General features: G+C 37.5%; 1 protein-coding gene across 1 annotated transcript; it reads left to right on the top strand.

Moving 5' to 3' along the window:
• The first annotated feature begins 6,511 nt into the window (after positions 1-6,511).
• LOC109811197 (protein SMAX1-LIKE 6) lies at positions 6,512-12,257 on the top strand. Its single transcript, XM_083063150.1, has 3 exons — positions 6,512-8,165; positions 9,209-9,449; positions 10,193-12,257. The coding sequence occupies exons 1-3, from the start codon at positions 7,018-7,020 to the stop codon at positions 12,083-12,085; spliced, it is 3,282 nt and encodes a 1,093-aa protein (XP_082919276.1). The 5' UTR covers positions 6,512-7,017; the 3' UTR covers positions 12,086-12,257.
• Positions 12,258-12,647: the final 390 nt, after the last annotated feature.

Below are 12,647 nucleotides of genomic sequence, written 5' to 3' on the forward strand. Positions count from 1 at the left end.
TTCTACCATTCATCTACCAAATAAGCATAGTAGACTCATAACTCATGGCCGATTGGATCGACCTGGTCTGATACCACTAAATGTGACACCCTTATTACCCCCAACACATATATAAATAAATCTTGTAAATAAACTAAAGAATAAAATATTCAACATTGGTAAAAGGGTTCACATAAAACCTTTGTAAATAACCAAAAATAATTAAAAATGAAATTTAGAAAGTAAAACTTGAGAGTTTACAAATTGCTTTCAAAAGAGAAGTTATAACTCTAAATACATATAAAAATTTATCCTAGAATTCTCTGCCCCGATGTCACAATATCATAGCACACCCACAACTCAACGGTTGACATTCTAGATGCCACTCAAAGCTGGATCTTCCTCACCTAAAACATCCACAAATTGTACGGTGAGAAAAGAAAATATTTATATATAAAGCACACAAGGAAATCCACAACATCATTTCATCATAACTTGGAATGTTATTTACAAACATTTCTATAGATATATCATCATTCTATCAATCATTCATCTTCACATCTCAATTCACAATTACACCAATCCATCACAATCCACACAAATCTTACAATTAACATTATGCCAAGGCCACGCCACATCTGACACAAGTGATACGAGTTAATTGCCTCACTCATCCCACACTATGCCAGAGGCACGCTCGTCCTCGTAGCATCACTTATCCAAGGTTCGTCTCATCCCTGGTCATTAGTGTGAGGAACCACAGTCACATTACAATCCACACAATTGCAATTAACCCTATGCCAGGGCTGCCATATTTGACATAAGTGATACGTGTTAATTGCCTCACACATCCCACACTATGTCAGGGGCACACTCATCCTTGAAGCATCACTACTCAAGGTTCGTCTCATCCCTGGTCATTAGTGTGAGGAACCACAATCACAATCATAATCATATCCACACAACATCTAATCTCATATCTCAATTCCATATTACATACACAATTCCATATCACATACACAACAAATAAGTCCACCAAAATGAGGGTTTACACACCCCTCAAGCAATTCACATCTAGATCATCAATTCTTATCAATTAACATAACAATAACATTCATAAATTAATAAAATAATTAATAGAATTATCAATTTAATATAATTTTAACATAAACAGTAAAACCCCTAATTATTCCAAAACCTAACTCACAGGCACTTTTCTACAGTTTCGTTCTCTCTCCCAAATCATCATTCTTACAAATTAAATATGTATTTCTAATCCTCAACACATATAGAATCTAATGGTATCATTAATTCCTCAAACAGAAATAATCTAATTTTTCCAAAACCTAACTTACACGCACTTTTCTATAATTTTGTTCTCTCTTCCAGAGCATCATTTTTACAAATAAATCATATATTCGTAGTCCTAAATATATACAGAATCACATAAGACCAATAATTCTCCAAACAGAAATAATTATAAAATTACTCATAATCCTAAGAGACTCTTCCTCTACCCAATTCTCTCATGTAACTCTACATATAAATAATTTCCTTTTCCCCCGTACCTGGATAAACAGTAGCTGAAACTAAAACATAGGTCTCCTTGGTCTCCTCCTCTGAGTGCCTCTCGATCTTCAAAGAGTGTAGAAGGAAAGAAGAGAGCAAAGAAGAAAATAAGAGAGAAGTGAAAATGTGCTTTTGGGAGTGCTAGAGTGCTCTATTTATAGGATCATATGTCTCTGGAACGACCTGTTCCAAATCCAGAACAGCCCGTTCTGGACCCTTAAAACACGAGTAAAAATCACATCCAGAACGACCCGTTCTCAAACCAGAACAACCCGTTTTGGGTTTGCATTAAAAACTCTCAACGGTCATAATTTGGAACGGCCTGTTCTGAAACCAGAATGGCCCGTTCCCAACTAAAAATCATAGCCAAATTAAATAGTTTGGAACGGTCCGTTCCAATTTCGGAATGGCCCGTTCCGGGCTACCAAATGTAGATCTATTTAGTAATTTGGAACGGCCCGTTCCAATTTTGGAACGTCCCGTTCCGGGCTACTGAACCACCTTAATTGGGCTCTTGGCCCAGTGAAAATTGGGCTGTTACAGGTTGTATGTAAAGATCAGAGTACTAGATGTGAGGATTCTAAATTTTAAGTTGTTTTCCTTAACATGATGAAGTGTTCTTTAGGTTTATGTGGATTTTTGGGTAGACTCACTTAGAGTGAGAACTTATTCCCTCCAAGCAAACTCATGTGTCCAAGTCCGGCTTGCTCTTTGACCTAGCTCGCTCTAAGCAAATTATGACCACTCATAGCAAAATTTGGTGGCTTAGAGCAGGAACTTACTCGCTTAGAGTGAGATATTTGGTGGTTCAAGGGTGGTCCTTGACTTAGTTCACTTATAACATATTCTTGAGCACTTTGAGCAAATTCCTATCACTCAGAGCAAAGATATCATTGCTTAAGTGACCAAATTGAGACCCTTAGGGGCACTCTTTATCCAAGCTCACTCCAGGTAAATTGTGAACACTCAACGCGAATTCTCATCATTCCAAGTGACCTTTGAGACGCTTGAAGTGTCTGTTTCAATTTTTAGTTGAAATCTTTTTCACATATCTTGTGGTGATAGTTGTTTTACATAATTGAATGAGTGACATTATGAATTGAACATGTATATGATAGTAGTATCTGTTACATGTGTATATTGATGATTTAACTATTGATAGTTAAATTTTGTTAAATGAAAGATGATAGTTCTATGCGTATTGATTTGGGATAATATATATAGATGTTTGTATGGTTGAATTGTTGATGAACATTGGTATACTATACTTGAATGAGTTGTTAAGCATTGGTATGCTATATTTGATTAGTGTGATTTGATCTCTAAATTTATTGACCTAGGGTAATGTATATAAATGATATGTGTTGAGGTATTGATGTTGAGAATGTCATAGGAATTAAAGCATGTTAATTGACTTAGGACTAGAAGAGAGAGTCTTGTTTTGAAAGTTGAAGATCCCATGTAGGGAATCTTATTATGGTTCTCTAAGAAGCTAATTGTTGAAAACCCTCATTGAGTAGGTGTGAAACTCTTGGAGTAGGTTTGTTGAGTCTTTTTTTAAGTCCTTAGTCAATGTTGGAATTAAGTATGAAGTTGAGGGTTACAATCGTTAATTGATTATTGAAAAGGTTGTGTGGTGCCTCAAGGATAACTAGTTGGGCTAATTTCATAAGTGATTTGGTAATGCATACCAAAGTCATGGTATGCCTATACCTAGCTATATTAATTCTGATGGTAGAACCAAACTTTCATAGTTTAAGTGACGACACTCAAGAAATTAGAGGATATGGATTAGTATTCCAATTTAGCTGTCGATCTAGTAAGCATGAAAATAACCAGGTTGGTTTGTTAGGATCAAATCACTTAGATTGTTCATATGTGTTAGGAGATCTTCATAGTTGAATGTGTAACGACACATTAGTTGTGATATGGCGTGAGTTGATTGTTGTTCATATGCACTGGATGACAATGTTGTTGTATGATATGGTTGTGGTGTAAGTTTGATTTGCTTGGATGTTGAAATTTCAAACTTGTTGATATCTTATTAATTGTTGTATAATTGTAAGTCATGTGGTGTGTTTGGTTGGTTTACATGTTGGTAAGCAGTAAAGATGTTCTTTCCAATACTCATATTCTTTTTGAAATATAACTTACCCTTGTATATTTTCTTGGGGTTTGAACTACAATGATCATGTTTACATGTGAGTAGGGTATGGTTAGTTGGAGTTGAGCTTTTTGAGCTTCTCGGTGGGCCATATTATTGGCGCTGTAGTCTTTGATTACTTTTGTTGGTCTGTATAAATGTTGCTTGATCAATAACTTAAGATTTTATTTTCGTACTTATCGAATTATTGTGCATATATTGTTTATATACTTGTATATTTGTTTCAATTACATTTATATATACATATTATAATGTATATATCCAGGTAGTGTGAGTATATAATTCTAAGTATGTTCGTTATTTTGCTAGTTGTAGGTGATCCGTAAATAAGATGACCAGGTGTTGAGATTTCCGTTAAAACCACTTTTGTTATCACTTTAAATTACTTTTGTTTTGTCAACGGTCTCAAACACGGCAAGTATACGGCCGTTCAAGTAGTAAAATTATCGTATCTACAGGGATTAGAAGGTAACATAAGCATTTATTGACTATTCGTGACTAAAGAATGATTCCAAATTCATAGTTTGTCATGCAAGTTGAATCAAAAGTTATGACTATTGGAATGAAAGCTATAAAAATATTTGTTTGTGAGTGGATAAGGGTAGAAATGGTATAATGGTATTGTGAGGTTGTGGGGTCAAATTTCACCAAACGTCAGACTAATGAATCCTTGATTTCTTGTTACATACATTGCTTAGTCAACCCATAAGTTTACTCAAACCTAATCCCTTAGAGAAAGAGCCTAGGTGCGGATAATGAATATCAATCCCTTGAGTATTCAATACCTACACCCGCATTACAGATTAGGGTTTAAGACTACTAATGGGTTAAGCTCTATCCCTAGATACAATCCCCACTAGGCATATGTTTCAGAACTAGTTTCAATGGTATTTCTCAATACTCAATGGAACCTTAAATCATGCAAAGGGTGATCAATCCAAAGCAAGCATTAAGCATAGAAACGTACACAACAAAGAATGAAACAATATGTATATATATCATTAAAATGTAAGGATTACATTAGAATTCGTTGGTTACATCTAACCCCACAAAAATGGGTAGAACCACTCAACAATGAGGGTAAAACAAAAATAGAGATGGAAGAGAGAAATGAAGAAACCGAAGGAAAGATCCACACACGAACGTTTCCAAGCTCTGAGAATCCCTTCTACAGCTCCAAGGAGGCGCTCCTGCGTGAATGAGGGAAAAACCCTTGAAAATGGATTCAAATACGAGCTTGGGGAGTCAGATTAGGGTTCACGCGCCCGGCGCATAAGTTATTGCGCCCGGCGCATGGCCTTCCACATACTCTCTGCCTTAGGACACGCCCGGCGCAATTCAATTTACGCCCGGTGCAATGGCTTCCAAAGGTGAGATACTCTGTTTCGCTCGCCCGGCACGGGTCATCGTGCGCCCGGCGCAGAACCTCTTTTCTGCTCCTTAGCTTCTTAGATTTCCAATCCTAAGAGTTTTCAATCCTCAATTCTCTAGCTCAATACCTGCACAAAAATGAGGTGTATTAAGGTATTGTTAGCTAAATTTGGGTTAGTTATATCTACACACAAAATAAACCAAAAAGAGAACAATTATATTGCAATGGTTCAGAGGATGAGTGGAATTGTTCAATAAGTCTCATCAAAAAGAAGTATAATTGAGACTTAACACCAGGTCATTACATATTTTAAATATTATTTTGTATGTTAAAATAAATATATGATAAGCTACCTAATACGTTTAGAATTTATGCAAATTTGTATACTTGATTTAATTAATAATATTATCAAATATTATGCTTGAATCAATTGAATTTGCATTCTATAAAAAAATTATTAAAAGTGTTATTTCACGAATTTGACATCATGGTGTCAACGAATCCTAATCCATAATGAATATTATTTCATATTATTAATACTTATATACATGATAAATAAATAGGTTTAAATATAATTTTTCCTTATAACACCGAGTTTGTCCTTAACGACCACTGCCTTTGTGAGGTCACCACTTGCTGCCACCTCACCATAGAGGAGTTTGGCCTCAAGCTTAGCTATTCCTCCATTGTACCGAAGTTCATGCATTGCAAGAGCATCCACCACTTCATTAGTGCCATTGCAAGCGTCACATCTTTCAAGGCCAAGAAGAATTGCGTTAGTTGGCTAGGAGATCAAGATAGCGGTCACCTACTACGATCGTCGCATAACACCTCAACAAAAGAAGGAGGCCTATGGTCCATTTTTGCCATTGATGACAATCAGAACGACATTCTATTGCTCGGAGAGAATGTGTATGAAGAGTATGATGAAGTGTCTCAGTAAAATACCTTTTAAAATAAATTTACCTATATGGTAATGATGAAGTAAAATATAATGAATATACTGTGTATTCCATTTATTACATAAGTCTTTTTTTAATAAAAATTGACAACAAAAACTATTTTTAAAACATTATAAAAGATTAAGAATGAAACAACAAAAAAAAATTACATAAACTAAAAAATTAAAAATTAAAAATAATATGGACAAAAGTTATATTTAAGTATATATATATATATATATATATATATATATATATAATGATATTAGTAGTGGGTTTAGAAGATGTTATAAAATCATATTATATTTCAATATTAAAAATTATGATATTGTTATTTTAATATTGGTTGAAGTAGTCTCTTGATGAATGATGAGTAAGGTAGGAAGTCCACTTTTAAAAAGATTACTTTCCTATCCATATTGAAAAGAATTAAATCGTGATTTATGGAATAAAATGTAAAGAGTGGGAAAAGCGGGCATGGTCAATGTAATTGGAAACAGGAAGTTATAGAGAGCTTTGAGTGATGGACATGGTTATGGAGAAGGAAGGTAAGGTAAGAGTAGAGAGTAGAGAGTAGAGAGTAGAGAGAATCTATGCCCACCATCTGTTGGATGACTGAATGGCCAAAGACAAGGGTCCCACGCAACAATCCACAATCACAATCCACACCACCTCAATATCCCCTCGAAAACATTTTAAAAAGTAAAAACACCACCACCACCTCACTCTGCTCCTCCTCATGTCTTCACCTTCTCCGCCAACAACTAAAACCCAAACCCCTTTTTCATTTTTTTATCATCATCATCATCCTCTCTCTCAACTAAACTCCAAACCCAAACACCTGCTGTGCTTCCCAGATAACGCTACTTTTTTATATTCCCCTTTTTTCTCATTTAATAATAATATTATTATTATTAATTAATATCATATCACACACTCCTCTCCACTTGTATTATATATATTCTTATTATTATTATATATGCTCGCCGGCGATGCCCACGCCGGTCAGCATAGCCAGGCAATGCTTGACGGACGAGGCAGCGCGTGCGCTCCACGACGCGGTAGCCGTGGCGCGCCGCCGCAGCCACGCGCAGACCACCTCGCTCCACGCCGTCTCCGCCCTGCTGGCGCTCCCCTCCTCCGCGCTGCGCGACGCCTGCGCCCGCGCGCGCTCCGCCGCCGGCACCTCCAGATTCTCGCCTTCGTTCTCGCCGCGGCTCCAGTTCCGCGCGCTGGAGCTCTCCGTGGGCGTCTCCCTGGACCGGCTGCCGTCGTCGAAGGCGGCCGCCGGCGAGGAGGAGCCGCCGGTGTCGAACTCCCTGATGGCCGCCATCAAGCGCTCCCAGGCGAACCAGCGGCGGCACCCGGAGAGCTTCCACGCGTTCCAGCAAGGATCGGCGGCGACGTCGTTTCTGAAAGTTGAGATGAAACACTTCGTTTTGTCGATCCTGGACGATCCAATCGTGAGTCGCGTCTTCGCTGAGGCCGGGTTTCGAAGCTGCGACGTTAAGCTCGCGTTGCTTCAACCGCCTCTCCCTCCGGTTCAACCGTTTCACCGGTTCCCCCGGTCGCCTCCGGTTTTTCTCTACAACCTGGAACCGAACCGGCCTGACGAAAATTGCCGCAGGATTGCTGAGGTTCTTTTTCGGAAAAGCAAGCGGAACCCTTTGCTGATGGGCGTTTACGCGAAAAGCGCGTTGATGAGTTTCGTTGAGATGGTTGAGAAGGGTCTAGGAGGTTCGGTGTTAGGTTCGGAGATTAGGATTATTTGTTTAGAGAAGGAAATTGGGGAGTTTGTGAGGGAGGGTGGAAGTGGAGAGGAGAAGATGGGTGCGAGGTTTCAAGAGTTGGAGAACCAATGCGAGGGTTCTGATTCTGGTGTTGTTGTTAGTTTCGGGGAGATTGAGGCTTTCGTTGGGGAGGGTGTCGATGCTGATGCTGTTAGGTTTGTTGTGTCGGGGTTGACGAGGTTGTTGAAGATCCGTGGTGAGAAAGTTTGGTTGCTGGGAGTGGCGGAAACCTCTCATGCTTATTCTAAGTTCTTGGGTTTGTTTCCCAACGTGGGGAACGATTGGGATCTTCATTTGCTCACTGTCACTTCCGCTACTCCTTCCATGGAAGGACTCTACTCCAAATCCAGGTCCGTTTTTTTTTTTTTTTTTGTTTTCCCCCAATTTCTAGCGTGTCTCTTTTGTGTGTGAACTATCAAAGCTACAAAATTTGAACCTAGGAGTTCGCGTCATCGCGTGCCTTTTTCGTTTTATTATTTTGTAATTGTGGTGATTTTGGTTTAAGAGAAATAGGGGATCGAGTGTACTGTTCAGGGTTCTTGTACGTTGATTTGTGTAAGTAGTAATCAAGTATTTCGGAGTCTTGTGAGAAGCAATGCACTTTTGTTTGTAATTTTGACACGGGGCAAGTAAATGGTGGTAATTTAAATTTCAGTGTGACTCGCCTGCTTGTTGTGTTTTGTGAACTGAGTTAATTTTTTTTTTTGGTGTGTTTTTGGTTGCTCTGAGAGATCTCTTCTGTTTTCCTTGGTTTTCTTTTCTGTGTTATTTTTAAAAGGGGTGTTTGGTTGCTGTGGAATTTTTCTGAATATGTTTTGCATGCTACTGTAATTTACCTCATTAAACTCAAAACCTCTGTTATATTTGTTTTTCTGAATTTAGAAGATACAGCAATGAAGTTCAGGATTCGATGTTTTTAATAAGAAAATAATGAGACACATGCAATCTGCTGTAATGTACTACTTGCTGGGAAACGATTTTATAATGAAAAATGCTAAATTTGAGTTTTTATTACCATGATCTTATGTCATGTCATGTCATGCAACCCCGAGATATGTACTTGGCAAGACCAGGTAGTTCTTATTCTGCTGCAGGGCCCACCTTCTCTCCGAGGTTATTAATGTAATTTCAATTTTACAGTTGTTTTTTATGCCCTTTCTTGTTATGCATTTTAAGATCTAAATGGATAGTTAGACACTTCAGTGTGTATTTTGCTAGCTGCTGTTGTGAGATTTTCGGGTCAGTAGTCTTTTGTTATGTATATATATTGTGGTTAGAGTATATTCATTTATGTAGATGATGCCTTGAAGTCTGTTTCATTGTGCACACTTTAGCTTCTGACTGTTTTGTGCCTATTGGATCTCACAGTTCCCTGCTCATGATAAACTTACAGTTTGATGGGGTCCTTTGTTCCATTTGGTGGGTTCTTTTCTACACCTGAAATTAGAAGTCCCGTAAGCTGTACAAATGCTTCTTTTACCCGTTGTGACACATGCAATGAAAAATGTGAACAAGAAGTTGCTGATATTCTGAAGGTAGGTCCTTCTACTCTGGCATCTAATTGCTCAACAAGCTCACCCTGGTTACAGAAGGTTGTTAACGTGGACACGCATAGAGGGTTGGATGTGGCAAAGGTTTGTTATTGTTGCTATTATTGCATTTTCTTGTCCAATGCATACTGAGACGTCACATGCATACATGCAACATGGTGGGGGCAATTGCAGTACTACTGTAAAATAATTTAGAGGCACCCGGCATAATGCTAACCTGCCTACACATGTGAAAAGAATACAATTTGAATTTGAAAAGGGTATTAAGATTTATAAGTAGCGAACCAAATAAAGAAAAAAAGGTTTTTGTCTTTGTTTCTCCATCTGACCTTTCTTTTGTTGAGCACATGGCTTTTGAATGATCAAATTGAAAATTTAATTAAACATGTGCTTTAAAAGTCAGTGTATTATATATATCTGAAAGTTTGTCCAAATTACAAAGCACTTTCTATTTCAACGTGGATATTTTCCTGTGTATCTTTGGTCTTTCTGTATACATCTGCCAATGGATGAATAGGCTTCTTTGCTATTAGTATTGGCATAGAAGAAAATCATACTTTTTTTTGTATATGATATGAATGGAATAAGTCTAGGTAGACTTCTTCTTAGAGTAAACAGATCCCTCCTCCGGAACATTTACAAAAGTTATTCTAGAATATTTTATTAATGAAATGATATTGTCAATTAAATTAGTTATATTTCCTACCTTGATTAAAATTCTTGGATTCGCTTTCTGTAAATAATCACGGCTTGCATCACTTTCAATATTTCATTGCTTCAATTTATGGCGGCATATATTTAAGAATGAGATTCGTCATCCAGTGCAGACTAATGAAGAAAACACAAGTTTGAATGACAAGATCTTGGGATTTCAAAAGAAATGGAGTGATATTTGTCAGTGTCTTCATCACACAAGCTCACTACCTCAATTTGATATTTCTCAAACAAGGTCTCAAGCTCCAACACTTGAGGCTTTACGGTATGGTCCAGGTTTTAGGGAAAGCAGCAGCAGAGATCCATCACACAATGAATTCCATTGTTCTAGTCAAAATTCCTACATGCCCAAAGAGTTGCATGATATTTTTCCATCAAAGCAGTTACCATCTGTTCCATTACCTTTTGATACAGTCAGCGTTAGTACTGGAATTGATCATGTTCCAAAAGTTTCAGGGACACTGCAAATTGACTTGAAGACCCCATGGGTTGCCCCTTCCCCTATGGCGAATAAGAGTGTGCTTGACAACAGATCATCTTCATCCCCTACTCCTGTGACCACAGATTTAGGATTGGGAACATTATATACGTCAACTGCTCAAGAGCCAGATACCCCAAAACTAGAAGATCAAAGAAAGAATCTTCAGCGCTTGTCAGACTCTGTTTCTACTGATTGTGATGCTATGAATGAAAATACTTCACACCAAATTGCTAGATCTTCATGCCCTGGTTCAAATTTTGAAGGAAAATTTAATTTTGCAGATTTTAAGTCTCTTAATCGACTTCTCACAGAAAAAGTTGGCTGGCAGGATCAAGCCATATGTGCTATCAGTCAATCTTTGTCCCTTTGTAAATCAGGAGCAGGAAAGCGTAGAGGCTCACATGGTAGAGCAGACACATGGTTGGCTTTCCTTGGCCCAGATAGACTTGGGAAAAGGAAAATTGCTTCAGTTCTTGCAGATACTACATTTGGAAACTCTGAAAGCCTAATCTCTGTGGATCTGGGCTTCCAGAACGGCTTTTACCCATTTAACTCGATTTTTGAATGCCAAAAATCACAATGTTATGATGTTCTTAGGAGGAAAACAGTTGTGGACTATATAGCTGGGGAGTTGAGTAGAAAACGCCATTCTGTTGTCTTTCTTGAAAATGTAGATAAAGCCGATTTTCTGGTGCAGACTAGTTTGTTGCAGGCAGTAAGAACAGGCAAATTTCCAGATTCGCATGGAAGAGCAATTAGCATCAATAACACAATCTTCCTTGTAACTTCAAGTGTCTGTAAAGGTAATGGCTCTTCTGTTTCGGAGGAGTCTAGGATGTTTTCTGAGGAAAGAATCCTTGAAGCCAAAAGATGTCAAATGCAATTATCACTCGGACATGCAACTCAGGATGCCAAAAGAATTGGTGGCACAAATGTTAAGGTTGTACCCAGAAAAGGGGTTTCCAAATCATCACCTGGAAACAAAAGAAAGCAGGTTGATATTAGTGACTCCAAGGAGGAAGCAACAAGCAAGATTCAGAAACAGGACAGTGAGGCATCTCGATCCTATCTTGATCTAAATATGCCTGTAGAGGAGGGTGAAGAGAGTATCAATGACAATGACCATGAAAGTGAATCCATAACAGAAAATACAGACGCCTGGTTACGTGACTTCTTTGATGAAATTGATGAGAAAGTGGTTTTTAAGCCATTCGATTTTGATGAGCTTGCTGAGCAAGTATTAAAAAGCATTGGCATGCTATTTGAGAAGACATTTGGTTCAGAGCTTCAGCTGGAAATTGATTATGAGGTTATAGCGCACATACTTGCAGCTGCTTGGTTATCAGACAAAAAGAATGCTGTGGAGGATTGGGTTGAATATGTTCTTGGCAGAGGCTTCGTTGAAGCTCAGCAGAAGTACCATCCTGCAGCTCAATATGTCATGAAACTGGTTAATTGTGAAACCATTTTTGTGGAAGAGCAAGCTCCTGGTGTATGCCTTCCAGCTAGAATTAACATGGACTGACTTTTTGCTCACTTTGTATTATTGTAATCACTTGTATAATGTAGCTTTTAGAATATAGCATTTGGTAGTTACAGCGGTTTTCAGCTAATTAATCTCACAATTTTTGTCTTATTAATCATTGTGTTGTAATTCCTATGGTAAATGAATGTGTATTTTTCTATAACATATTTAATACATCTCTCTTTGTCCTTAATCGAAGTCAAATAATAATTGAAGTTTGCTGTGTTGTACATAAGACGATATTTGTTCTACTCGTGCACTTTTTTACACTTTTCCGCTTGTGTGTATAATGATGTTAGTGGGTGCCATCTTCATCTAGAACTTCGACTAGTAAAGGGTAGGGGTGTTCAAAGAGCTATATTAAACTAAATTATTGTAAAAACTAAACTATACTATAAAAAATTAAACTAATTTTTATAAAAATTAAACTAAACTATATTTTAAGCTTTAGTTTTAAAAACTAAACTATTATAAAAAGTAGTTTAGTGCACTATAATTCTAAATAAATAATTAATTTATAGGATTAAAAAAATAATTTTTATTTATTAATTGAATAAAAATT

The sequence above is a fragment of the Cajanus cajan genome, chromosome 9, assembly GCF_000230855.2.
Source record: "Cajanus cajan strain Asha chromosome 9, NIPB_CcT2T_4, whole genome shotgun sequence".
Classification (NCBI taxonomy): domain Eukaryota; kingdom Viridiplantae; phylum Streptophyta; class Magnoliopsida; order Fabales; family Fabaceae; genus Cajanus; species Cajanus cajan.

Bases quoted from the DNA above. Each gene is read 5' to 3' on its own strand.
- LOC109811197 (XM_083063150.1), top strand. From the start codon at position 7,018: ATGCCCACGCCGGTCAGCATAGCCAGGCAATGCTTGACGGACGAGGCA. The intron at 8,166-9,208 runs GTCCGTTTTTTT...ATAAACTTACAG, and splicing joins GGACTCTACTCCAAATCCAG to TTTGATGGGGTCCTTTGTTC. The intron at 9,450-10,192 runs GTTTGTTATTGT...CATCCAGTGCAG, and splicing joins GAGGGTTGGATGTGGCAAAG to ACTAATGAAGAAAACACAAG.